Genomic DNA, 27,596 nt, shown 5'->3' on the forward strand with positions numbered 1-27,596 from the left:
TAGACACAACTACATCTGCATCTATTTACAACGTAGAACATTTATGATGTGGTAAATCAATACAGAGTACTGCTAAAGTGTTAACCTCCCTGCTTTACAGATGCCATTTCCAGCTCTCCCCACATCTCCCGAACATGGAAGCAATGGACAAGTAGCTTCCATACCCATCCACCCAGTTTGCAAGAACTGCCAAGGTGTAAGCAGGCAGAGAAGAAATAGGCCCTTCACTTTGCCACCTCCTAGTTGATAAAACGCCATTTTCTGGAGGAGCTCAGCTGGTCGACCAGCATCCGTGGGCGAGGAAAAATAAAAAAAAATGCTATAGAGAAGCTCATTTTTGTGTTTTTACTTCAAGCACAGTGGCTACAGATTTTTGTGATTTACATCAGTGGGAGAGGAACAGTGGGCAACGTTTCACACTGGAACCCTTGATCCAACCCGAAAGGTCGGTCATTCTCTTTCTCCTTGTAGAGTGAATAAAAACTCTCATGACTGGAGGGAGAACAAATGCTTTTATTAGCTTATAACTGAGGGTAGGATCTTATAGTCGTCTTTAGAAGGGTTCTGGGTTTAGGCGGGAAACTAGGGTTTTATGTGAGCAGATGGGGGTGGAGCCAGCCATCGGAACAACACATCACCAGTGAATCCCAGTTCACTGCACTCCTATAGATGTTGCTTGACCAGAACACCTCCAGCAGATTGCCATTTGCGGATGCTGGAATCTGTAGCCAGTCTCTTTTGCATCCCCTGACTGGAAAGTACCCATACATTCTCATCCCTTTCTCTGATTCTTGCCTCTCACCTCACGGATTTCAAAGCTAGTCCAGATAGTTATACGTTGGGAAAGTCTCTACCTCCCACATCCCCTCTGGCAGCAAGTTCCCAACTGCAACCCCCTCCCCTCTAAACCTCCCACATCTCATTGTAAACCTCTCCCCTCTTAAGTTTTCAACACAGGAAAGAGTTTCCTTCAATTTACCAATCTACGCCACAGCATTGAAGCTGTGAAGGACCCACAGACGCTGCAGGGACTTGCGGTTGCAGGACTCACAGGTGGTGGGCTACAGGGGACAGGTTCATGGGAACCGGGATTCGAGAGTGCAAGACCTTCCAAAAGGACTCGGGCATTGCAAGTTTCCTGATCGTATCGGAAGCTTTAATCTTAAACTCAAGTTGCCAATGGACATCCAACAGTTCACAAACCGCTTCTTCCGCTCTGCCATCAGATTTCTGAATGGGCAATGAACCGTAGACTTGACCACACTTTCTCTTCCTTTTGCAGTAATTTATTTTTTTTTATGTAATTTATAACTATTTTGCATCTGTAACGCTGCCACAAAACAACAAATTTCATGACATATTCACGAGAATAAAATTTGATTCTGATCGGACTCTGGACTGAACAGAAGGTGAATCCACGAATCTGAAGGGACCCTCTTTTGCTTCTCTCATTATTGTGGGCACCAGTCAACACTCAGAGCAACTCTTTGCTTTCCTTTATGGCAGGCAAAAGTTGACGATTATCATGTATATTACGTTTATATTATTACATGACAATAAAAGGAATATTTGAACCATGACAAGCCTGTGAACCATTCAACTGCCTCACTAAAGCAGACAGCATAAAAATCAAATGTAGGAGCTACACAACGACAACCCATCAAGCACACGGCAGTGCAACAGTCTCCCACACCCAGGCTCCGCACACAGCCAATGGCAACATGTAAACAACACTCCCTTTTCCTGAGTTAGTGGCACTACCGAAAAAATGAAAACACACACTCATGCCAACTTCAGCCAGGTTCCATGGGGGTGAAATGGTAAGTTAAGTTTTCAGGCTGGGGATTCCTTAGCAAGACTACGTGAAATTACATATGTACATGGGTGAGGTTGCATGTGTAGTTCTCTCTTAAACATGATAAACAGTCCCAAAGAACTACAGAACACTACAGCACAAAAACAAGCACTTCGGCCCATCTAGGTCTGTAAAAAAATATTATTCTGCCTAGTCCCATTGACCTGCACCCGGACCATACCGCTCCATACCCATCCCATCCATGTACCTGTTCAGATTTCTCTTAAAATGTTAAAATTGAGCCTGCATTTCCCAATTCAGCTGGCAGCTCGTTCCACATTTTTACTACTTTATGTGAAGAAGTTCCCCTTAAACTTTTCCCCTTTCACCCTTAACCCATGTCCTCTGGTTTGCGTCTCGCCTACCCTCAATGGAAAAAGCCCACTTGATTTTAATCTATCCATACCCATCATAACTTTGTATACCTCTTTCAAATCTCTCCTTATTCATCTATGCTCCAGGGAATGAACTAAACTTTAATTATTTTTTTAAATTTAAACATACACACGGTAACAGGCCCTTTCAGCCCATGAGTGTGTGCTGCCCAATTGACCGACAACGCCAGTACGTTTTTGGAACAGTGGGAGGAATGCCGGATTCAAACCCCTCTCACTGGAGCTGCAACAATATTGCACTCATTGCTACGTGAACCATGCCACTCCAAAACTGTTTAACCTTTCCCTGCAACTCAGGTCCTGGCCACATCCTTTGCACTATTTCGACCTTAATGATATATTTCCTGTAGTTTGGTGACCAAAACTGCACAGTACACCAAATTAGGCCTCAACAATGTCTTATCCAACTGTACATCCCAACTTCTGTACTCAATACTTTGACAATACTTTTGACAATGTGTCAAAAGGTCTCTTTACGACTCTATCTACCTGTGACACAACTTTTCAAGGAATTATGTTCAAAGTTCAAATGTATTGTCAGAGTACATACATGACATCACTTACAACCCTAAAAGTCTTTTTCCTGTAGGCCAGGCAGAATTACCGATCATCAGTAACTGTAATCGGACCACAAGAAGAAAGAAATGTAAACAAACTGACTGTGCAAATACAGAAATATATATATTCAGTAATAAAATAAAGTCTGAAGGTTGAGGGGTAACAACTACTTCTAAACCTAGTGGTACAGGTCCTGTGCCACCTGGACTTCTTTCCTCAGGGCAGCAGTGAGAACAGAGCATGTGCTGGGTGGTGTGGATCCTTGACGATTGCTGCTGCTCTCTGACGGCAATGTTTTTCGAAGTTGTATTTGAGGGTAGGGAGTTTTTCCTGTGGTGTTCACTACATTTTGTAGGGTGTTTCACTCAGACGTATTGGTATCCCCATACCAGGCTGTGATGCAGCCAGTCAGCACACTTTCCACTACACCGCTGTAGATATCTGCCAGGGCTTCCAACGACATACAGAAGCACTGAGAAGACGGAGGTGCTGATGTTCTTTTATTCACAGTGGCATTTGCATGTTGGGTCCAGAAGAGGCCCTCTGAGATAGTGACACCTCTGATTCTTGTTTTCCTTTTCTAAAGTGTTGAAAGAGAAGTGGAGTGGCTGGTGAAAACAAGCAGGAATATTCCAGGAATTCGACAGGCAAAAAGCATTCCTTTCATTTGCATGTACGGGCAGCACACTGTTGGAACAAGTCCCAGCAACTCTTCTACAAACGGATGGAGAGGAGAAGGCTTTGAAAAATCCTGAATTTCTTCCTTTCCCCAGTGCCAACTTGCAGGGTGAGAGGGAGGGAAAAGAGTGGCTGCAGGTCTCACAGGGCACATGTCAGCAGGCTACCATCACACCCTCCCACCCAAAGGGGCAATTAAATTTAGCCAAACATGAAAGTCTGCAGACGGTGAGATTGCAGTAAAAACACACTGAAATGCTGCAGGAATTCAGCCGCTCTCGCAGCCTCCATCGGGGGCAAAGGCCAGCCACTCTCGCAGCCTCCATCAGGGGTTAAAGATATATTCCCGACATTTCGGGCCTGAGCCCTTCTTCAAACTACGTGCAAACTGCAAAAAGCTGGCTGACATCTTAATTAAAAACTGGAGAGAAAGGGGGAAGAATGGGAGGAGGAGTCCAGACCACCAGCAGCAAGGATACAAGAGGAGAGAACTGATTTTGGCTCAGTAAAAAAGGAGGCAGAAGGAAAAGAGAGGGAGACCAATCTAGAGGGAGGAAGATGGGGAAGAAAGGGAGGGGGGTTCCTTAACAGAAACCGGAGAAGTCAATGTTAATGCCATCTGGTTGGAGGAAGATGACCTTGTCGGAAGATGAGTTGTTATTCGTCCAATTTGTGGGTGGTCTCAGTCTGGCTGTGCACGAGACCACAGACACAAAGGTCGGCAAGGGAATGGGACACGGAAATGAAATGGGTGGCCACTGGGAGATCCACGCTGTTGCAGCAGACAGAGCCAAGGGGCTCTGCTCCCAGTCTCTCCGATGTAGAGGGTCCACAACGGGAGCACCAGGTGCTTTACTTGTAAGGACTGTTTGGGGCCCCGAGGAAGGAGGTGTGGGCACAAGTGGAGCATCTCCTCCAGTTACCGGGGCAGGTGCCAAGGGGGCGATTAGTAGGGAGAGAGGAGTGGACAAGGGAGCCACAGAGGGAGCAGAAGGGAGGAGAGGGAAATGGGTGTCTGGTGGTGGGATCATTAGGTGGTGGAAATGGTTTAGGAGGACGTGTTAGACACAGAGGCTGGTGGGGTTGTAGGAAGACAATGGGGATCCTGACCTTGTTGTGTAAGGGAGGATGGAGGGGGCCAGGGCAGATGTGCCAGGCTGAGTTGATGGTGGTAGAGGGAAAGCCACATTTATTTGAAGAAGGAGGACATTTCATATGATCTGGAATGGCAGACCTCGTCATGGGAGCAGATGCGATGGAGAATGAGGAATTGAGAGAAAGGAACACGGGACAGGATGAGTCAAAGTAGCTGTGGAAGTTGGTGGGTTTACAGAAGATGTCTGTCACAAGTTTGTCTCCAAGATGGAGGCAGAGAGATGAGAAAAGGGAGCCTGTTGCTAGAGATGGACCAACTGAATTTGCGGTTTAGGTGGAAGTTAGAGGCAAAGTGGATAAAGTCGATGAGCTCGTCATGGGTGCAAGAGGCAGCACCAAGTTAGTCATCGATGTAGAGAGGGAAGAGTTGAGGGGCCTTGCCCATGTAGGCTTGCAGCATGGATTGCTCCATGTAGCCAACAAAAAGGCAGGCAGAGCTGGGGCCCATGTGGCCATCCCTTTGACCAGAGAGAAGTGGGACGTCAAAGGAGGTTATTGAGGGTGAAGACAAATTCTGTCAGCAGAGGAGGGTGGTGGTGGAGATGGGGGACTTGTTGGGTCTCTCATCGAGAAAGAAACAAAGGGCTTTGCGGCCTTTGGTATGGAGGATGGAGGTGTATAATGGTTGGATGTCTATGGTAAACATGAGCCAGTCAAGTTCAGGGAACTGGAAGTTGTTGAAGTGATGGAGGGTATTTAAAGTATTCCAGATGTTGCTGTGGGGGGACAAAACGAAGTTAGGTAAGTGTCCAGCAGGGCAGGAGCATGCAGTCACAATGGATCTACCAGGACAAACAGGTTTGTGGATCTTAAGTAGGAGGTAGAAATGGACAGAGTGGGGTTGAAAAACAATGAGTTTGGAGGCCATGCTAGGGAGATGACCAGAAGTGATGAGTTAATAGATGGTGCTCGACACAGTGGTTTGATGAGTGTTGGTGGAATCCTGTTGGAGGAATAAGAAAAGTTGTCTGCGAGTTGTCGTTTGGCTTCGGCCATATAGTGATCAGCGCACCAGACCCTTGTATGAAGGGTTGATGGCGAGGCTGGGATTAGTGCGGAGAGAGTGGGGGTCCAGGCGTTCCGAGGGGACGAGTTTGGAATGAGCGAGGGGAGTGGCGAAGTTGAGATGGTTGATATCTCAGTGGCAGCTGGAAAGATGAAGGTCCAAAGCAGACAGACGATCAGAACGAGGTGTCCAAAGAGGAAGGTTTAAAGCAGGAGAGGGAGTCTGCAGTGGTGGGGGGAGGGGGCGGGGAGGGAGAGAATCCTGGTTGTGGTGGAGGGCTCAGAGATGGAGCTGATGGAAGAAGATTAAATTCAACTAGGAACTGATTTCAAAATTCACAAGGAATGAGACCAGTAAGTCTGCAGACACTGTGATTGTAGTTAATGCATGGTGATGCCGGAAGAACTTAGTAGGTCCCATCAGAGAAAAAAAGCATCAACAGCATTTTGGGCCTGAGCCCTTCGTCAAGGTATGAGCAAAAAAACCCAGCAGGTGCCTGAATAAAAGGGTTGGGGAACCAGAGGCAGCGGAAGAGCACAAGCCAACAGCCAGGAGGCCATAGGAGGAGATGGGTGAACAGCTGAGAATTGATTGGGGGATGGCAGTAGATCTGAGAAGACAGTGCTGGAGGATAGGACATAGAACAATACAGCATAGTATAGGCCCTTTGGCCCTCGATGTTGTGCTGACCCATTATTCCTTCCGAAAAAAATACTAACCCCTCCCCTACCCCAAAACCCTCTATTTTTCTTCCATCCTTGTGTCTGTCTCAAATGCCCCCAATGTTTCAGCCTCCACCACCATCCTTGGCAAGGCATGCCAGGCACCCACAACTCTGTACAAAAAAAATTACCCGTGATGTCTTTGCAAACATCTCTCCCTTAACTTTGTACAGGTGTCCTCTGCTATTTGCTGATCCTGCCCTGGGAAACAGGTTCTGGCTGTCCACCTCATAATCTTGCCTCTCATAATCTTGTAGTCTTCTATCTGAGGAATTGGAAAAGAGAGTTGGGGGTGGGGATCTCATACCCAAATGTTGGCTATGTACTTTTCCCTCTGATAGACCCTGTGGGACCTGCGAAGTTTCTCCAGCACTTTTCAAGATCTAATTTTCAAGATTCAATTTATTATCATAGTAATAAAACAGTATCTTATTACATGAAATTTATTTTTTCTTGAGGCAAGCCAGACAAATTCACCTCTAGCAGGAATTGCCTGAAGCGCCTCTTACACTCAGAGAGAGAGAGAAGCAAGAGAGTCCCCCCCCAGAGTCACCGAGTGTCCGTAGATTCACCTCCAGCACTTCCGCAGCCACCCAGTGTCCAGTCCAAGCCATTGGTGACCCGAGCTCCAGATATGAACCTCCGACAGAGTCAGGGACCCCTCAGCTCCTCCTTGCATCCCAGTTCCAATACCTGGTCCCTCTCCAGCCAGTTCGAGCCAGTCACCAGCAGCCTGCATGGATCTTTCAGCCACAGAGCCCCCTCACTGGTTCGCTGTAGGCCGTGGTCCCTCCATCTCCCTCTTGGACAGTGTGCGCTCTGACAATCCTCTGGTGCACTGCTCAGTCCTCTGCTTCCCTAGAGTCTGCAGCCCCCATAGCTGCCGCCGATTAATAGGTCCTGCCATCTTGGGCACAGATCCGTGGTCGTGTGATCCGTGGTCCCTCAGTGGGCCGTTCAAAGCCCATTTGGAGCAGATGGACCCCGCGGGAGCGCTGCATCTTCACTCCCCGAACAGAGTCTGCAGACTTTCTCATGTCACTCAAAGCCCTGGGAGGCCTCATTGTATGCAGTCAGCATGGATTTAGGGGCCATCTCCAAAAAATGAGGACATACAGGGTCGGCGTCAGAACCAATCTATTAGGGGAACATTTGGGTAATCACTGGGAAGGGGTAATACTCAAATCCATCACGCATGCACCATCTATCTGGCCCCGGTATTCCAATCCATTGCATGTGCGCCAGCCAGTACTCGCACATGCACGAAAGGACAAACAAGGCCGCACACATCCCATGGACCACAGGATGCCGCATTTAACAAGTGCTCCCTTCCTTGCCCTTTCTGCCCCTACACCCCCAAATGGAGGATAAATTAACGTCTGGCTCGAGGTGGCGCCAGACGGAGGACAGAGTGCTCAAAAGCCAGACTGTCCAGCCTACAGCCAGATGTCTGGCCACCCTACATGGATTGGTGGTTGCAGATTGTGTCTCAACATTCAGACTCCATTTTATTTTGAAGAGGTATATTGCCTTGACGAAAGGCTCAGACTCAGAATGTTAGTTATACACCTTTGAATTTCCCCCGCCCCCCATGGACGCTGCGGGACCTGCCAAGTTTCTCCAGTACTTTCGTGCTTTACTACTTGAGTCACAAGCCTTGCCCACTTTGCACAACTTACAAATATGGCACATGGACGTGCAGGGAATGGCAAGGAAGCAGACAGCTGAACTGGTGAGACAGCAGACACATCCAGGAACAGGTAACTGCCACAACCACATGCTAAAATACAACGATACGAACGCAAATGTTTTTCCTCCAAAGTTTCATTGCACGCTACCCAAAATTCAACCCCGATCCAGTGTCACATCAAGAGCTAACAGCCCACTTGAAAGAACTCACCACTGATTTGAACTCTCCATTAGAACATTACTGGCAAGGCCAGTGTTGAATAACCATAAAAGAAAAGAATAGGCGATGTTACACAAGTCTTAGAACCGTAGAACCTTAAAGCACAGCAACAGGCTTACTGGCTGTGGGCTGCCAGAGACAAGCTGATGGGAGACCAGGTATAGGAACCAGGGTTCAAGAGGGCCCTCTGGCTCAGGAAGATATGATCAGGAGGTCTTCAGCGACAGAGTTCCTCCGGGAGAACTTTCTTAGCCTTGGCACCATTGCGATTCCCAGTTCCAATACTGGTTTCCCATGAGCCAGTCGCCAGCAGTCCCCAGCCCGGTGTGGGTCACCAGTAGCCTGCGTGGGTCCTTCAGCCGCTGAGCCCCTTGCTTGTCCACTGCTGTGGTCATCTGTAGCACTGGCTCCCAGACTCCTTTTTCTCTAAAATTAGGTGGGGGGGGGGAAAAACGGGGAGGAGAAGCTGTTCTCCTGTTTCTGGTGCCCTGGGCCGGTTTGCAACTCCTTGGTGTCTACAGCCCCTCATGGTATACTGTCCAGAACAGACGCCTCCATCTTGGGCACAGACCTCCATAGTCACAAGATGTTTTTAAAAAACTGTCAGCTCCTCTAACAGGCTATTTAAAGGTGTATTGAGCAGTGGGCATCCAGTCCGGTCAGGTTGACCCTGCATAGCACCGTGTCTCCGCTGCCCGGTCGAGGATGAGGGAGGAAGTGTTGAGGGTGTGGATGGGATGTCATTTAAGGGCACCACTTCATCCAGGTGGCATCGAGCTTCTCGTGAGTTGATGCAGCCTCATTACATCCAGATGAGCAAGGTGAGCTCTTGACTTGTGCCTTGCCAACAGTGGGAAGACCTCATTGGGTCAAGAGGAGTCACTCAATGCAGGATCTACAGCCAGTGACCCACTCTGGTAACCCCAATGCTTACATTACCCATTGAATAACATTGATATTGGGAGATTCAGCAATGGGAATGTTACTAAATATCAAGGGGAGATAGCGAGACACCCTCTTGTTGGGAACAGACATTGCCCCTGCACATTGATGGTTGGGAATATAATGAACATTACAGCACAGTACAGGCCCTTCATCCCACAATGTTGTACTGACCTATGTAAACCTACTCAACAATCTAGCCCTTCCCTCCCTCAAACCCATTACTGCAATTTTTCTTGCATCCATGTTCCTGAACTTAAAAGTTCCTATTTTCCCAGCCTCCACCACCACCTCTCGCAATGCATTCCAGGCACCCTCCACTTAGTGTAACAAAAACACCCTTGACGTCTCCCCTAAACTTTCCTCCCTTCAGCTTACACAGATGTCCTTTGCTACTGTCACCCCAGAAAATAGGTGCTGGCTGTCACCCTATTTACGCCTCTCAATCTTGTACACCTCTATTAAGTCACCTCTCATCTTTCTTCACTCCAAAGCCCGAGCTCTGTTAACCTTGCCTCACAAGACACATTCTCCAATCCAGCCAATATCCTGATAAATCTCCTCTGCAGCCTCTCCAAAACTTCCAAATTCTTCCTGTAATGAGGCAACTTCAATGAAACCCAATACTCGAAATGTGGTCTAACGAGGGTTTTATAGTGCTGCAACATTACTGATCAACTTGAATTCAATCCCCCAACTTGCGAAGGCCATCATACAATAAGCCTTGTTTAATACATTATCAGCCAACAGGGAAACTGTGAGAGATCTATGGATTTGGACCTCATGGTCCCTGTGTTTTTTTCTCACTGTTAAGAATCCTGCCATTAACCATGTAATCTGCCTTCAAATTTGACCTGCCACCTCATACTTACCTGGATTGATTTCCATCTGCCACTTTTCTGCCCAACTCTGCGTCCTGTCTAAATCCTGTTAACCATATAACTACTTATAGCACAGAACAGGCCAGTTCGGCCCTACTAGTCCATGCCGTAACAAATCTCCACCCTCCTAGTCCCACTGACCAGCACCTGCTCCATACCCCTCCAGTCCTATCCATGTAACTATCCAGTCTTTCCTTAAATGTAACCAATAATCCCCTCTCAATCTTCTACGCTCCAAAGAAAAAAGTCCCAGTCTGCACAACCTTTCCCTGTAACGCAAACCTTGAAATCCTGTCAACGTTCTCGTGAACCTTCTCTGCACTCTCTCTATTTTGTTTATATCTTTCCTATAATTTGGTGACCAAAACTGTACACAGTACTCCAAATTTGGCCTCACCAATGCCTTGTTCAATTTCATCATAACCTCCCTACTCTTGAATTCAATACTCCGATTTATGAAGGCCAACATTCCAAATGCCTTCTTCACCACACCATCTACCTGAGTATCAGCCCTGAGGGTACTATTTACCACAACTCCTAAATCCCTTTGTTGCTCTGCACATCTCAATAGCCTACCATTTAATGCATATGACCTATTTAGATTTGCCTTTCCAAAATGTAACACCTCACATTTATTAAATTCCATCAGCCATTTCTCAGCCCACACCTCCAGCCTTCCTAAATCACCTTTTAATCTACGGTAATCTTCCTCACTGTCCACAACACCACGAATCTTTGTATCATCTGCAAACTTACTTATCCAATTCTCCACCCCTTTTTCCAGATCATTAATATATATAACGGCTTTGTAAGGTGAGCCTGGTGGGCAGCTCGCTTCTTTGCCAGCAGCTCCTGGATTTCCTGGCTGTTTTCGTCAAACCAGTCCTTGTTTTTCCTGGAGGAGAAGCCCAGTACCTCTTCAGTGGATTGCAGTATGGTAGTCTTCAACTGATCCCAGAGGGTTTCAGGGGATGGGTCCGTGAGGCGGGTTGCATCGTCGAGCTTTGCTTTGAGGTTTGCCTGGAAGTTTCCTCTCACTTCGTCTGACTGCAGGTTTCCAACATTGAACCTCTTTCTGGGGGCTTTATTGTTCCTGGGCTTTGGCTTGAAGTGAAGGTTGAGCTTGCAGCGAACCAGCCGGTGGTCAGTGTGGCATTCCGCGCTAGGCATGACCCTGGTGTGGAGCACATCTCGCTTGTCACTTTCTCGCACCAGGATGTAGTCCAGGAGGTGCCAGTGTTTGGATCGGGGATGCATCCAGGTGGTCTTAAGGCTGTCCCTCTGCTGAAAAAGGGTGTTTGTAATGACAAGCCGCTGTTCTGCGCAGAGCTCCAACAGGAGGCGCCCATTGTCGTTGCACTTGCCGACGCCATGCTTGCCCAGGATTCCTGGCCAGGTTTCTGAGTCTTTGCCGACACGAGCGTTGAAGTCGCCCAGGATGACAACCTTGTCGGCTGTAGGGGTGCGTTGGATGAGGTTGCGCAGGTCGGTGTAGAACTTGTCCTTTTCTGCTGGTTCCGCCTGGAGGGTTGGAGCATAGACACTGATGAGGGTGATGTGACGCTTGTTTTGAAGGGGGAGTCGCATGGACATGATTCGGTCCGAGAGGCCTGTCGGAAGGTTTTCGAGTTTGGAGGCAATGAAGCTCTTGACCATGAAGCCTACACCAGATAGGCGTCGTTCATCCAAAGGCTTGCCAGACCAGTAGAGTGTGTAGCCCGCGCCGCGTTCTTGGAGGCTGCCTACATCTGCCAGGCGGACTTCACTGAGAGCAGCTATGTCGATGTCAAGTCTGACCAAGCCATGAAAGACCCCAACAATGAAGACGCTGTGTACATCCGGTACCGCACGGATGGCAGTCTCTTCAATCTGAGGCGCCTGCAAGCTCACACCAAGACACAAGAGAAACTTGTCCGTGAACTACTCTTTGCAGACGATGCCGCTTTAGTTGCCCATTCAGAGCCAGCTCTTCAGCGCTTGACGTCCTGCTTTGCGGAAACTGCCAAAATGTTTGGCCTGGAAGTCAGCCTGAAGAAAACTGAGGTCCTCCATCAGCCAGCTCCCCACCATGATTACCAGCCCCCCCACATCTCCATCGGGCACACAAAACTCAAAACGGTCAACCAGTTTACCTATCTCGGCTGCACCATTTCATCAGATGCAAGGATCGACAATGAGATAGACAACAGACTCGCCAAGGCAAATAGCGCCTTTGGAAGACTACACAAAAGAGTCTGGAAAAACAACCAACTGAAAAACCTCACAAAGATAAGCGTATACAGAGCCGTTGTCATACCCACACTCCTGTTCGGCTCCGAATCATGGGTCCTCTACCGGCACCACCTACGGCTCCTAGAACGCTTCCACCAGCGTTGTCTCCGCTCCATCCTCAACATCCATTGGAGCGCTTACATCCCTAACGTCGAAGTACTCGAGATGGCAGAGGTCGACAGCATCGAGTCCACGCTGCTGAAGATCCAGCTGCGCTGGATGGGTCACGTCTCCAGAATGGAGGACCATCGCCTTCCCAAGATCGTGTTATATGGCGAGCTCTCCACTGGCCACCGTGACAGAGGTGCACCAAAGAAAAGGTACAAGGACTGCCTAAAGAAATCTCTTGGTGCCTGCCACATTGACCACCGCCAGTGGGCTGATAACGCCTCAAACCGTGCATCTTGGCGCCTCACAGTTTGGCGGGCAGCAACCTCCTTTGAAGAAGACCGCAGAGCCCACCTCACTGACAAAAGGCAAAGGAGGAAAAACCCAACACCCAACCCCAACCAACCAATTTTCCCCTGCAACCGCTGCAATCGTGTCTGCCTGTCCCGCATCGGACTTGTCAGCCACAAACAAGCCTGCAGCTGACGTGGACTTTTTACCCCCTCCATAAATCTTCGTCCGCGAAGCCAAGCCAAAGAAAAAAGAATATATATAACAATAGTGGACTGAGGACCGATCCCTGAGGAACTCCACTAGTCATCGGCCTCCAATTGGACAAACAATTTTCTACCACTACTCTCTGACACCTCCCATCCAACCATTGCTGAATCCATTTCACTACCTCCTCATTTATACCTAATGCCTCCACCTTTTTACTAACCTCCTGTGGGGAACTTTGTCAAAGTTTTGTAACCTACAAAACTATCCACAACTCCTCCATCCTTTATAAATGGAGGGTCAAATCACTAAAGACAGATAACCCCATTCTAATGCATATGATTAGAATGTGGCAAGAAATGAATTAATATACTGGGGAAAAAAAAGTATGGATATCAATAAAAGCCCCATTGTGTAAAAAAGTGTTATTGCCTCTGTACATAATTTGTGGTATGACAAAAGTTTAAGATACATTAAGGACTGTTACATGGAAGGAACTCCTATGTCCTTTGAACAATTAAAACACAAATAAGGAGTAGTAATGGGACCACCTTCTGTTTTCTCCAGCTTTAGATCGTTCTTAAGATGGGGACCAACAGTTGACCCCACCTGAAATTAGTGAAACTGAATGAACGGTTTGGATGGGGAATACATCCAAATTTATAACAATATACTCTGCTTTCCAGAGCAAAAGTGCAAAACCAGGGTCGCAGAGGTCAAGGGAAGATGGGAGTTGGACTTGTGTATGGTGATTTCAGAAAGAAGCTGGTCAGATTCGTGTAAGGACAACATGACATCAATTATAAATGCAAAATATTGGCTGATAGAGTATCATTTTTCTTACACCAATTATATCTAACCCCACAAAAGTTACACAGATCAAAAGCTAAAGTTTCAGAGATGTGTTTCAAGTGTGGGACTGAGACAGGAACTTTTCTTATATGCTACGTGGTCGTGAGCGAAAGTGAGGCCATTTTGGCAAAAGATCGCAGAAAAATTAACCAGGATAACAGGAGTGGCCTTCATGGGCGACCCAGAGCCATATCTATTACGTAATTTCATGGAAAATAAACGACAAATCGTCTAAATACCAAATCTAATTTATAAAAATAGCACTGGTGGTAGCGAAAAAATGTATCGCATTCACTTAGAAGTCTAACTCCCCTCTACTTATAGCAAGAAGGACTGAGGAAATGAACAGTTGTATACCAATGGGGGGGAAAAAAAGATCACATACAACTTAAAGAACAAATATGACACTTTTGTATAGGTCTGACAGCCTTACCTGGACCACATAGAGGCCCAGATACAGCAATAAAAAGGAATAAAAAGGGTATAAAAGTAACTATTATATATACACAAAAACGTAGGTTCCCAAACTGTACTCTATACACTTAAGATATATGTAAGCTCTGATAGTGAACAGATCTGTATGTATGGAGGAGCGAAAACTGTTTTGTTTTTGTTTGTAAAAGTTCAATGTATTGTATATTTAAAATGTTACTATGTATATTTTTCAAAAAAATCAAAAACAAAATATTCCAAAAAAAATAAAACCTCCGTCTTCTTATATCATCTTCAATTTTACTGACCCAGCCCTCTACATTTTCGTCTCAGTAGAAAGCCTCTTCTTACATTTACTCTGTCTACACCCATCATAATTTTGTATTTCTCGATAAAATCTCCACTCATTCTAAGGTCCAGGGAATAATGTCCTAATTTGTTGAACATTTCCCTGCAAGTCAGATCCTCAAGTCCCAGCAACATCCTAGTAAATCTTCTCTGTACTCTTTATATCTTGTTGATATCTTTCTTGTAGTTGGGTGACCACAATACTCCAAATTTGGCCTCACCAATGTCTTATACCACTTTACCATAACATCTCAACTCCTATACTCAATACTTTGATTTATGAAGGTCAATATGCCAAAAGCTCTCTTTATGATCGTATCTACTCATGATGCCACTTTCAGTGAATTATGTATTGGTATTCCCATATCCCTCTGCTCAATGCCCCACTGTGTATATCCTGCCTCATTTTGTCCTACCTCACTTGTCCATATTAAATTCTATCTGCCATTTTGCAGCCCATTTTTCTAGCTGGTCCATGTCCCTCTGCAAGCTTTGAAAGCCTCCCTCGCTGTCCACTACACTTTCAATCTTTGAGTCATCTGTAAACTTGCTAATCCAGTTTATCTCATTATCATCCAAACCATTAATATTTATGACAAACAACAATGGTCAATGATCCTAGCACTAATTCTTGAGGCACACCGACCGCTAGTCGCAGGACTCCAGTAGAGAACCAATCGTCCACTACCACTCTGGCTTCTTTAATAAAACCAATGTTGATCCAGTTTGCCACCTGTAGTGTGGATTGTTGACAACCACGTGACCTCTCAGTCTGGAACCTGGTTGGAACATGGATTGTAGAGGGACATGTGTCCTCTCTGGCTGGAGCATAGTTGGAAGTCACCTCACCTGCCAATCAAGGGTCAGATCTGGCCAACTGTGATGCTGTCGCACAATTGGACTGAGCAGGCCATGTGAACAGGTCCTGCACTGGAAAGCCATATGTGGGGCCTGCTTTTCCTCTTTGCTGCTGCCTCAAGACCATTACTGAAGTCCAGGCTGCCACTATGGTCAGGCACCGGAGGGCTGACTGTGATGAGCTGTGGTCAATGACAGAAACCAGGTGCATTTGATATACTTGTTAGTTGTCATTAATTTACTGCTCATTAGTGTACCTGTGGGTGGATCGGCATTGTGCATTTAACCATTGCATACCCAATCAGGATTTGAGAATGTTTCACAGCGATTTATTTGCACCTGGTGTGTAGTTAGTTGTGTATCATTCTGGGGTAGTCTATGAGTGTGTGCCCTTTTGTGAGTTCCCTGAGCATAAATAAAGACCACTGCTTGTTCATGTGTCCAGCCTTGATTCTCTTTGAACTCATTAAACCTATTCTGAACACATCATCTCCCCCCTGTCCTGAGAATCAATGAGACCAACTACAGAGGACACAGTACAAAATAAAAACCACCTCTTCAGCAGTCAGACAAAGCTCTGCCCATAAATAAATAAACACACAAAATAAATGCCCTTCAGAAAAATTCCATTTCAGAGAAAGTATTGGTTTGCATAGGATTGCTAAAGCATTGCAGAGATCTCACTCAAAAAGGGGTGTGCCTAAAAGCAGAATAAGGCCACAGGTGAGAACAGCAGTCTAAGCCATTGCCACAGCAACAATGTTGGCTCTGCCTTATCACACAGATATCCTGCTGCAATAAAAGGGTGGGGGAGGAAGGAGATTGGTTTAGACCTGTTTTACAAGAATGCAGAAATCTACAGGCCCTTCAGCTCACGACGTTGTGCCAACCCAATAATCTGCTCTAAAACCTGCCGAGAGTTTCCATAATCCTCCATTTTTCTCCCCAGGCAAAATTCTCCCCACCCTTGAGAACATCCATCTGCAACATTGCCGTCGGACAGCAGCAGCAATTAACAAGGATTCACACACCCAGGATATATTTTCATGGTTGCCATCTGGAAAGAGGTGTAGGTGCCACAGGACTCATATCTCTAGGTACAGGAATAGTCACTACCCCTCAACCATCAGACTCCTGCACAGCAGAACCATTCAGAGACTCGTTTAAGGACATGATTTATGACTGTATATTTATTCCTGCATCTGCAGTTTGTTTACCGTTCTTTCTCCTCGAAATCCTGCCTTGTCCACAGAAAAAGAATCTCAGGGTTGTATGTAATGTCATGTGTGTTCTCGGACAATAAATTTGAATCCACCAATCTAATAGTCTTTTAAAAGGAACTATTCTACCTGCCTCTGGTGCTGTTTCTGTCAGTACATTCCATGCACCCACCACCCTCCATGTGAGAAACTTACCTCTTACATCCTCCCAAGCACCTTAAGACTATGTCCCCTCGTGTTAAGACGTTTCAGCCCTGGGGGAAAAGCCACTGGTCATCCACACGGCTGATGTCTCTCATCATCTTGTACACCTCTGTCTGGTCACCTCTCATCCTCCATCGCCCCAAGGAGAAAAGACAAAGTTCACTAAACCTATCTTCATAAGGCATGCTTCCAATCTCAGCAGCGTCCTTCTACATTTTCTCTTCCCCCTCTCATAGCATCCACATCATTCCTGTAAGGAGGTGACCAGCTCAGAATACAATATCCCAAGTGGGGACTAACTAAGGACTTGTTCAGCTGTAACATTACTTCCCAGCTCTTGAATTTGATCCACAGTTAATGAAGGCCATAAACCTTCTCAACAACACTACCAACCTGTGCAGCAGTTTGGGTGTTTTCTGGACACAGATCCCAAGATCTCAGTTTCTCCACACTGCTCAGAGTCCTTCCATTAACATTGTATTCTACTGTCAAATGTGTCCTACCAGATGAACCACCTTGCACTTTTCAGGGTTAAACCTCATCTCCCACTTCTCAGCCAGCTATGTATCCTTTCAATGTCCCTTTGTAACCTCTGGCCAACCTCCAGCCTATCCACACTTCCGTGACATCTGCAAATTTGCAAACCTATCCTTCCACTTGATCACCTGGGTCATTCATAATTTAAAAAAAACCTACAGGATGGTGATCACGCAGCAGACCAGCAGCCAAGGGACCCACAGCACCCAAGGGTACCCTCATAGGCTTCTGGCTGCTAGAGACCGGTACATGGGAAGGACTAGGCATTGAAGCGGGATTCGAGAGGGTTCTGAAGGACCTTAGGCGCTGAAGGCTTCCTGACTGTATTGGAGCCTTGAATCTGGAGCTCGGGTGGCCAATGTCTTTGCAGCTGCAGCATTGGGTGCACTGCATGCGAATCCATGGACACTCAGAGACTCCTTTGATTCACTTTCTCTTATTGGGGACACCAGGCAATGCTCTTTGCCTCTCAGAAGGTAAAAGTTGAAGCATGTCCTGTATATTACATTTTTGCATTACTACATGCCAAAAAAAATTGAAGGAGAAAAATGACTTGACAAAGCAGCAAGATGTGGAAGTGAGAATGGACTGCCTTGGTGTTTCCATTGTAATTCGCAGGGTTCAAACGGGGCAGTCAACCTTACCCAGGTAAAGCCCAGAAGGGAAGGGTTGGGAGGCTTCTCCCATTTCAATCAGCAAGTTAGATGCTGGCAAGTGAGTCATTGTAGCCAGAGGGCATGCACATGTAATGTGTGGCCCCAGCAGGAGCAAGGAAGCAACCAGGACTTTGCCACCCTTTTTTCTTCAATGTGGACAATACCACGGAGAGTGAATTGCTGTAAAAACACAAAGTGGTCGCTTGGTTTCTACAGAAAGCAAAGATGGTTTGGGCCTGAACCCTCCGTCAAAGTAGGAAGAAAAAGCAGACAGGAGTCTGAATAAAATTGTGGGAGGAGGACGGAAGCAAAGGCGGCTGAGAATTGATCGGGGGGAGGGTCTCTGTGAATGCAGAGCTAGTGGAAAGAAGATTCCTGTAGTTTAGCTCTTTCTGCCTTTCTCTCGCTCTCTCTCTCTCTCTCGCGCGCTCTCTCTCTCTCTCTTTTCAATCAGCAAGTTTCTTGATCAAGTCTCAACTTTCCTGAGGACAGAGCACATCCTGGGTGGTGTGATTCCCTGTAGACATTCTTCCTGCTGCTCCCATCATGAAGGAGGCACAGGTGCCACACAACTCACACCACCAGGTTCAGCAATAATTGCCACTACTCAACCATCAGACTCATTCTGACACTCATTTAATGATTCGTATTTTGGTCATTCTTTATTACTGTATATTTATAGATCTGAATTTTGCCGTGCTTACAGTTCATTGAGTAGAGTTTACAGTTGATGTAAATTAGAAATTCTGCCTGGCTCACAGAAAAACGATCTTAGAGTAATATGTGATGTCATGTATGTACCCTGACAGTATATTTTAACGTGAATTTTGAATACCAGTTCAGAAGGGGGCACCCAACTCTACACAGGAAATGTTAAACACCAAGGAATACAACAGCAAATCGAGCACTTTCACTTCTGAGCATCAAGAAGCCTCAAGTAATGGCGATACACCTGCTTGGTCATATTTCAGCAAAAATCAAATTCAGAACAAGGTGTAAACCATTGAAAAAGAACTTGGAATAGTTTAGTAAAACAGGTGCTGTTCAGCAATATCAATGAAAGGTGTTACGAGCCCAGAGGACCCCCAAAACCCAGCAGAGGTAGAAATTCATCAAGACAAATGGTTACTTAAACAAAAGTTGCTTCTAATTATCTTTAAACATGAAAACAGGATCAAACTTTAACTGATTACTATTAACTTAACTCCCTTCTAATTCTAAGAGCACGTGTATGTAATGTGTGTATAAGTTCAGAAAAGTTCTTTAATTCACAGTCCAATCTCACTTCTCATTCCTCCAAGTTCTCTGGTTGCAGGCAATTCTTATATTGTGCACAAAATTTAACATTTATGTTCACCAGGCTTTGGTGCTTGAAAGATAAATGGTTACAGCTCAAGAAGGTTCTTGTCGGTTTTCAGAGATTTGTTGCTTGTTGGACACAAACTGATCCCTTTTAATCAGCCACTTCAGCATCTTGCAGTTGAAACTTGCCCCATCAGGGTTTTCCAGATGATAACCTCTTTCTTATAGGTCACCATAGAGTTCCTTTCTGTTTCCCTTATTTCAAGTGAAACATTAGGCAGCCAGTCCTCTCCTCTTCTATGGACCATAATGGCTCTGGCCAGGCTGAACTAAGAACTCACAACCCATCTTCCAAATGGGGTTTTTCCACAAGTTTGCCAGCTTGTCCTGTTCCAGTACCAGCTGCTGCTGCTGAACTGTAGAACTCAATTCTCTCTCTCTCACTCAGAGAAAACCACATGATCCTCTTAGAACAGCCAACTGCACTCAGACAGGCTGTAGCTCCGGACCTAACCTTCTGAGTCCATTCATCTGTTGCTTTCCAAAACAATAATCCAATACTCCACAGCAAGTCCAATTGTGAAGTCCTTATAAGCATTCTTCAAAGTCTGTGCAAAGGCCCCCAGGAGCCACCTTGTCTAGCTGGAGCAGAGCTCTGCCATTTTAAATGAGATCTGCTTTGAAGTGTTTGCATATGACCTACACTAAAAAAAAACCTTCCATAATTTATCTCCTTTTAAAACATATCTATATACAATATAAAATTATCTGTCACAAAGGCCAGAGCTTGATTTTTCCCAACAGGAAAGATAAATGCCTTAAAAGGCAAGGTGCTAATAAATGAAGAGCAGGCAACTTCAGCTGATTTTGTTATTTGCACCAATTAAATTCAATGACTTGCTTGCCAGATCTCCTCTATTAAGAGCATGTCAAGTTGTTTCAAAGAAAAGGAGCTGATGCTTCCCATTACACAGTTGAGGGAACATTTAGCTGGGCAGGGAGTATATAGTCTCCCAGTGTCATTAATTGCAGGGCTTGGTGATCTTTACTCTTGCAACAAGCAATCTTGTGAAATATGTTAATCTGCAGATACTATGATTGCAGTAAAACACACTGAAATGCTGGAGGAACTCAGCCGGTCTTAGCACCCAAAGGAGACAAAGGTACATTGCCAATGTTTCAGGAAATCTCAGACTACAGACAGTACTGGTGTGAGAGGAGTCCAGACCAACAAAAGGTAAATTGGACAAGGGGAGAGACAATAATTGATTTTGGCTCAGTGAAAGGAGGGAGGGAAAAGAGAAGAGAGACAGACAGACCTAGAGGGAAGGAGATGAGGAAGAAGAGGTGGGTTCATTAACAGAAACCAGAGAAGTCAGTTAAAGGAGATAGAGGAAAGAGAGAGAGAGAGAGAGAGAGAGAGAGGAGCTGGGAGAAGATGACAAGGGAAGAAGAGGGGAGTGGTGGGGGAGGTTTTTTTTTTAAAAACGAAAGCAAGAGAAGTCAATATTAATGGCATCCGGTTGGAGGGTGCCCTGTCAGAAGATGAGGTGTTTTTATTCCAATTTGCGGGTGGTCTCAGTTGGGCAGTGCACGAGACCATGGGCAGATGTGTCAGCATGGAAATGGGATGGGGAATTGAAATGGGAGATTTCAGTGGGAGATCAAACTTGTCACTTGGATGACACGAAGGTTTCAGAGAAGGATAACAGTATGCACAACACGTGCTCACAGTGTGCCTGTTTAGCTTACTAAAGAACATCTGACAGAACATGAAACATGGAGCATAGAAATCTCTTCTTTGGCTTGGCTTCGCGGACGAAGATTTATGGAGGGGGTAAAAAAGTCCACGTCAGCTGCAGGCTCGTTTGTGGCTGACCAGTCCGATGCGGGACAGGCAGACACGATTGCAGCGGTTGCAAGGGAAAATTGGTTGGTTGGGGTTGGGTGTTGGGTTTTTCCTCCTTTGCCTTTTGTCAGTGAGGTGGGCTCTGCGGTCTTCTTCAAAGGAGGCTGCTGCCCGCCAAACTGTGAGGCGCCAAGATGCACGGTTTGAGGCGTTATCAGCCCACTGGCGGTGGTCAATGTGGCAGGCACCAAGAGATTTCTTTAGGCAGTCCTTGTACCTTTTCTTTGGTGCACCTCTGTCACGGTGGCCAGTGGAGAGCTCGCCATATAATACGATCTTGGGAAGGCGATGGTCCTCCATTCTGGAGACGTGACCCATCCAGCGCAGCTGGATCTTCAGCAGCGTGGACTCGATGCTGTCGACCTCTGCCATCTCGAGTACCTCGACGTTAGGGGTGTGAGCGCTCCAATGGATGTTGAGGATGGAGCGGAGACAATGCTGGTGGAAGCGTTCTAGGAGCCGTAGGTGGTGCCGGTAGAGGACCCATGATTCGGAGCCGAACAGGAGTGTGGGTATGACAACGGCTCTGTATACGCTTATCTTTGTGAGGTTTTTCAGTTGGTCAGATACAGCAATGAGCTCTCTGAACCCTTCTCCATTAACAATGGCGTGAAGCAAGGCTGTGTTCTCGCACCAACCCTCTTTTCAATCTTCTTCAGCATGATGCTGAACCAAGCCATGAAAGACCCCAACAATGAAGACGCTGTTTACATCCGGTACCGCACGGATGGCAGTCTCTTCAATCTGAGGCGCCTGCAAGCTCACACCAAGACACAAGAGAAACTTGTCCATGAACTACTCTTTGCAGATGATGCCGCTTTAGTTGCCCATTCAGAGCCAGCTCTTCAGCGCTTGACGTCCTGCTTTGCGGAAACTGCCAAAATGTTTGGCCTGGAAGTCAGCCTGAAGAAAACTGAGGTCCTCCATCAGCCAGCCCCCCCACATCTCCATCGGGCACACAAAACTCAAAACGGTCAACCAGTTTACCTATCTCGGCTGCACCATTTCATCAGATGCAAGGATCGACAATGAGATAGACAACAGACTCGCCAAGGCAAATAGCGCCTTTGGAAGACTACACAAAAGAGTCTGGAAAAACAACCAACTGAAAAACCGCATAGAAATCTACAGCACAGTATAAGCCCTTTGGCCTACAGTGTTATTATACCTCCTCATTCCAATGACCTGCACCCAGTCCATATTTCTCCACACCACTTGCATCTATGTATCTGTCCAAATATTTCTTAAATGTTAAAATTGAGCCTGCATTCACCACTTCACCCGGTAGCTCATTCCACACTCCCCCTAATCTTTTCTTCTTTCACCCTTAACCCATGTCCTCTGGTTTGTATCTCACATAACCTCAGCCTTCTTGCATTTATTCTCTCTCCGCCCCTTATAAGTTTGTTGTGCTGACTTAATAAGATTCTAAGATTCCTTTATTATCAATGTAATGGGACAGAACATGTAATATTACATGAAATTGCTTGTCCAGCAGAACGCAAATATAGAGTCACCAAATTGCTTGTCCAGCAGAACGCAAATATAGAGTCACCAAATTGCTTGTCCAGTAGCCCTGAGAACAAGTCAGAAAGAGAAAACTAGCAACTGCCTAGAATCTCCCTACTGCTTAACTGCCCATTTTTCCCAGTTACATCTATCTGTCTAATAGTCTCCTAAAAGATCCTTTTGTACCTGCCTCCACCACAGTTGCCAGCAAAACATTCCAACCACCCACCACTCTGTGCATAGAACTTACCTCTTACATCCCCAGGCATTTAAAATGATGACCCCTCGTGTTAGCCATTTCAGCTGTGGGAAATAGCCTCTGGCTATCCACATGATCAATGTCTCTCATCATCATGTACACCTCTATCAGGTCACCCTTCATCCTCCGAGAGACCAAGTTCACTTGATCTATCGTCAAGACGTATGCTCCGCAATCCAGGTAGCATCCTTGTAAATCTCCTCTAACTGTGGGGTGTTCCTCAGAATAGCATCAAGGAGGATTACACTGGGGTAGAACCAGTTGGCCACAGGAGTGGCAAGAATAGGAAGTTAAATAGACAAATTAAAGTGTAATAATCGTGAGGTATACAATTCAAAGCAAGACCTTTCCTATTAGACTGGAAGGCCAACAATGAGGGAAAACCCTTCAAGCAACAGAGGGGATGTAATGACAAAGGGTGAGCGGTCAACCTACTTGGACCCAAGTGTAGTGTAATTCTCGGGAAGGCAGGACCTCCCAGACCTTTCACACTGTGATCCAAATGGGGGGGGGGGGGGGGTCTCGCCCCAGTGATGATGTAGTGAGTGACGTATTACACACTCACAGGAAGTCCTACCAGAAGTCAGACCACACAGTAATGGAGGACGAGACTGAGTTAATGACAGTAGCCCTGCCACAACAAGGCAGTCAAATACCGTGACCATAATTTTGAATAGTGTCTTGCAAACCCTGGAGAAACAAGAACGTATATTCGCAGAGCAATCGTGAGCATGCAACATTTCCCCTGCGAAGAGAGTTTGAACAGTGTTCTTTTGAATTGTGAATAAAGTCTATCTTTACTTTAAATTTAAACATATAACACAGTAACAGGCCATTTCAGCACATGAGCCTGTGTCTCCCAATTACACCTGACTGACCTACACCCTGGTATGTTTTGAATGGTGGGAGGAAACCGGACCCCCCGGAGAAAGCCCATGCAGACACTGGAGTAATGTACAAACTCCTTACAGAAAGTACACATTACAATTTATAACAAAGACCATCTGAGCCTGGATTAAGTGTCAGAATCTCTTTGACTACCAATTCCAAACCCTAAGGCATGAGGAATACTTCCTCTCACCAATCCATATCTATCCAGGCCAACCCCGCAGTATTACATTGATGCTACAGCCACCAACAATAGTGACAACGGGAGCTGCCTGTCCAAGCCCCACAATGGGCTTCTGTAATGCACAGCTCCACCCCCCCCCCCCCCCCCCACCAGTTCTGTGATGCACAGCTCCACGCCACCCCCCACCCCCCCAGGTCTAGGTTGGGTTACTTTTTCAGCCAGGACAATCTTCAGTCCCATCCAGCTCCAAACCACTTGATCCTCAACGGGACCATTGTTGACAGTCATCCAGATCAATGATCCAGATGATAATGTGGTAAATTGGATCAGCAAATTTGCAAATGACACACATCACATATGAAGTTGACAGCGAGGAAGGCTTTCAAAGTTTGCAGATGGATATGGACCAGCTAGAAAAATGGGAGATGAAATTTAATTCAAACAAATGTGAGGTGCTGCATTTTGAAAGGTAAGACATACACAATAAACGCAAGGCATTGAGGAGTGCGGTAGAACAGAGGGATGTTGGAATACAGATACATAATTCCCTGAATGTGGTGTCACTGGTAGATAGGGCCTTAAAGAGTATGTTTGCTCATTGGCCTTCATAAATCAAATTTTTTGAGTATAGGTGAGGTTGTGAAACCAAATTTGGTGCATTTTTGGTCCCTTAACTACAAGAAGAATAAAAATTAGATTGAAAGAGAGCAGAGATTTACAAGGATGTTGCTAGGACTGGAAGAACTTTAGAGAGAATGAATAAACAGGTTAGGACTTTATTCCCTGTAGTGTCAGATGAGGGTAAGCTTGATGTGTACAGATAGTGTAAATGCAAGTAGACTTTTATCTTTGAGGGTAGGTGAGATACAAACAAGAGGATAAGGGTAAAAAAGAAAAAGTTTAGGGGGAACTTCCTCATACAAAGTGTGGTGGGGGTGTGGAACGAGCTGCCAGCTGAAGTGGTGAATGCAGGCTCAATGTCAACATTTAGGAAAAACTTGGACAGGTACATGGATGGGAGGGGTACCAGAAGGGCCCACTTCTGTGCTGTGATCTCAATACCTCACACTAGTGAGACCCACGGGCAGCCGTGTGGTAATATCCGAAACGAAAGACTGGGGAGGATCCAGACCACATCACGCCTCAAAGGGCAGAAAGTGAAGGTGGGCGAGGGCGTGGGAGTTTTAAAATCAAAATTCTGATGGTGTTTAGGGTCAGGCCAGGACACTGCCAATTCCTGAGACAGTGAGCCCTCCAGGTGAAGACCTTAGTATAAATGATGTCCTCAGCCCCTCTTCCAAGCCAAGTCGACAACTTGGCACTCGATTAAAAATTAGCAACTCGATTTCAGCTCCAGTAAAGACATTGATAGAAATGAAGGAAAAATAAACCCCCACAAAATTACTGGAGAACTCAGCAGGTCAGGGTCACAGCGTCTGCTGACATTAATCTCCCTACTCTGTTGCCCCGTGGTAAGATGCCTCCCCCCACCCCCGGGTGACAGCCTCGCCTCCGTGGCCATGACTCGCTGGGGCACCTGCCTGCTTTTCTTTTTGTTGGGGCTCATCCTTGGAGGAAGAGCTGAGGCCCGAAACGCTGGTCCATGGCGCACGGACACGGCCGCGTTCTTCCAAAGCGCCCGGGGAACGTCCACGGCGAGGCGGAGATGGATGGGGCTTGAATGACAGCGACCGGGACCGAACGAGGGACTGACTCGCCGAAGTCCCCGCTGCCTTTCGTCAGCGTGAACGGGGTTGGGGGGGGGGGGATCTAATGGGTCGGATCAATCAACCCACACGGACAGGAGAAAGGAGGCCGAAAGCAAGACAATGAAACACAATAAGAGGAATGACTGCAAGGAAGAGGCGAGCGTTGGAGATCGCGGCTGATACCCCTCCCCTCCCCTCGGTCCGGTGCAGTGAGTCTAACACAAGGCGCCATGTTGCGGGGAGAGAGGGGTCAATAAACACTTCCAGCCGCTGAAAGCGATTTCAAAAACAGCTCCGAGCAGGTGAAGGCGCCGGCGGGGCTCCCTCCCTCCCTCCCTCCCTCGCTCCCTCACTCACCCAGCGCCGCGTTGAACTGCAGGAGCAGGAGCGCCGCACAGAAGCGGGGGGCTCTAGCCATTCCGGCAACTTGTCATCGCCCGAGAGATGCAGCGAGAAATTGACGAGGAGGTGGGGGGAAATTAACCTGAGACGGAGCCGTCTCACTGAGTGAAATCGACCAGAGGGATTACTCCGCCCGCCACCCGAGCATTCACAACAGCCAGCCAGGAAGAGGCGGGCCGAAGGGGAGGAGTCTTGGCCGCCTGCACTTCTTCATCGAGCCTTACCAGCACAGAGGCAGACCTTGTCGAAAGCCTCGAACACCTTGACCTTTTCACCAGAAAGCCCGGTCAACGGCACAGGATGAGGTCCCTGTTCATTTGCGAAGCAGTGGCACAGTCTCAGCCTCTCGACTGATTTACTGCGTGTCCTCTCCTGCCACTGCTAGTCAAGTGCTAGTCAGTGCGCAAACTTGAGGGAAAGGGGTTACATTTCATCCTGCACACAGTATATTTCACCCAAGACCCTCGAGAGGGAAGTACAGGAACATCACAATGAGGACTGTGGGCTTGGAAATAACTTTTTCCTTGCTGTGACATCGACGAATGGTATCCTATAACCTAGTAAATCATGTGTATCTTGTGAATATCATGTACTATGTATTGCGTATATATACTGACATGGTCTTTGCCCTCAGACAGCTCCAAGAAAAGTGCAGAGAACAAAACAAAGGACTCTACATCACCTTTGTGGACCTCACCAAAGCCTTCGACACCGTGAGCAGGAAAGGGCTTTGGCAAATACTAGAGCGCATCGGATGTCCCCCAAAGTTCCTCAACATGGTTACCCAACTGCATGAAAACCAACAAGGTCAGGTCAGGTAGAGCAATGAGCTCTCTGAACCCTTCTCCATTAACAATGGCGTGAAGCAAGGCTGCGTTCTCGCACCAACCCTCTTTTCAATCTTCTTCAGCATGATGCTGAACCAAGCCATGAAAGACCTCAACAATGAAGACGCTGTTTACATCCGGTACCGCACGGATGGCAGTCTCTTCAATCTGAGGCGCCTGCAAGCTCACACCAAGACACAAGAGAAACTTGTCTGTGAACTACTCTTTGCAGACGATGCCGCTTTAGTTGCCCATTCAGAGCCAGCTCTTCAGCGCTTGACGTCCTGCTTTGCGGAAACTGCCAAAATGTTTGGCCTGGAAGTCAGCCTGAAGAAAACTGAGGTCCTCCATCAGCCAGCTCCCCACCATGACTACCAGCCCCCCCACATCTCCATCGGGCACACAAAACTCAAAACGGTCAACCAGTTTACCTATCTCGGCTGCACCATTTCATCAGATGCAAGGATCGACAACGAGATAGACAACAGACTCGCCAAGGCAAATAGCGCCTTTGGAAGACTA

General features: G+C 46.7%; 1 protein-coding gene across 2 annotated transcripts in view; it reads right to left on the minus strand.

Moving 5' to 3' along the window:
• LOC138738991 (activin receptor type-1B-like) overlaps positions 1-26,397 on the minus strand; it is a 64,231-nt gene extending 37,834 nt beyond the window's left edge. For both annotated transcript variants that reach the window (XM_069890305.1, XM_069890294.1), the window contains exon 1: positions 26,203-26,397. In XM_069890305.1, coding sequence (XP_069746406.1) covers positions 26,203-26,263 — 61 coding nt within the window. In that variant the 5' untranslated portion in view covers positions 26,264-26,397. The remainder of the gene's footprint in view (positions 1-26,202) is intronic.
• Positions 26,398-27,596: the final 1,199 nt, after the last annotated feature.

Source organism: Narcine bancroftii, chromosome 1, assembly GCF_036971445.1.
Source record: "Narcine bancroftii isolate sNarBan1 chromosome 1, sNarBan1.hap1, whole genome shotgun sequence".
NCBI lineage: Eukaryota > Metazoa > Chordata > Chondrichthyes > Torpediniformes > Narcinidae > Narcine > Narcine bancroftii.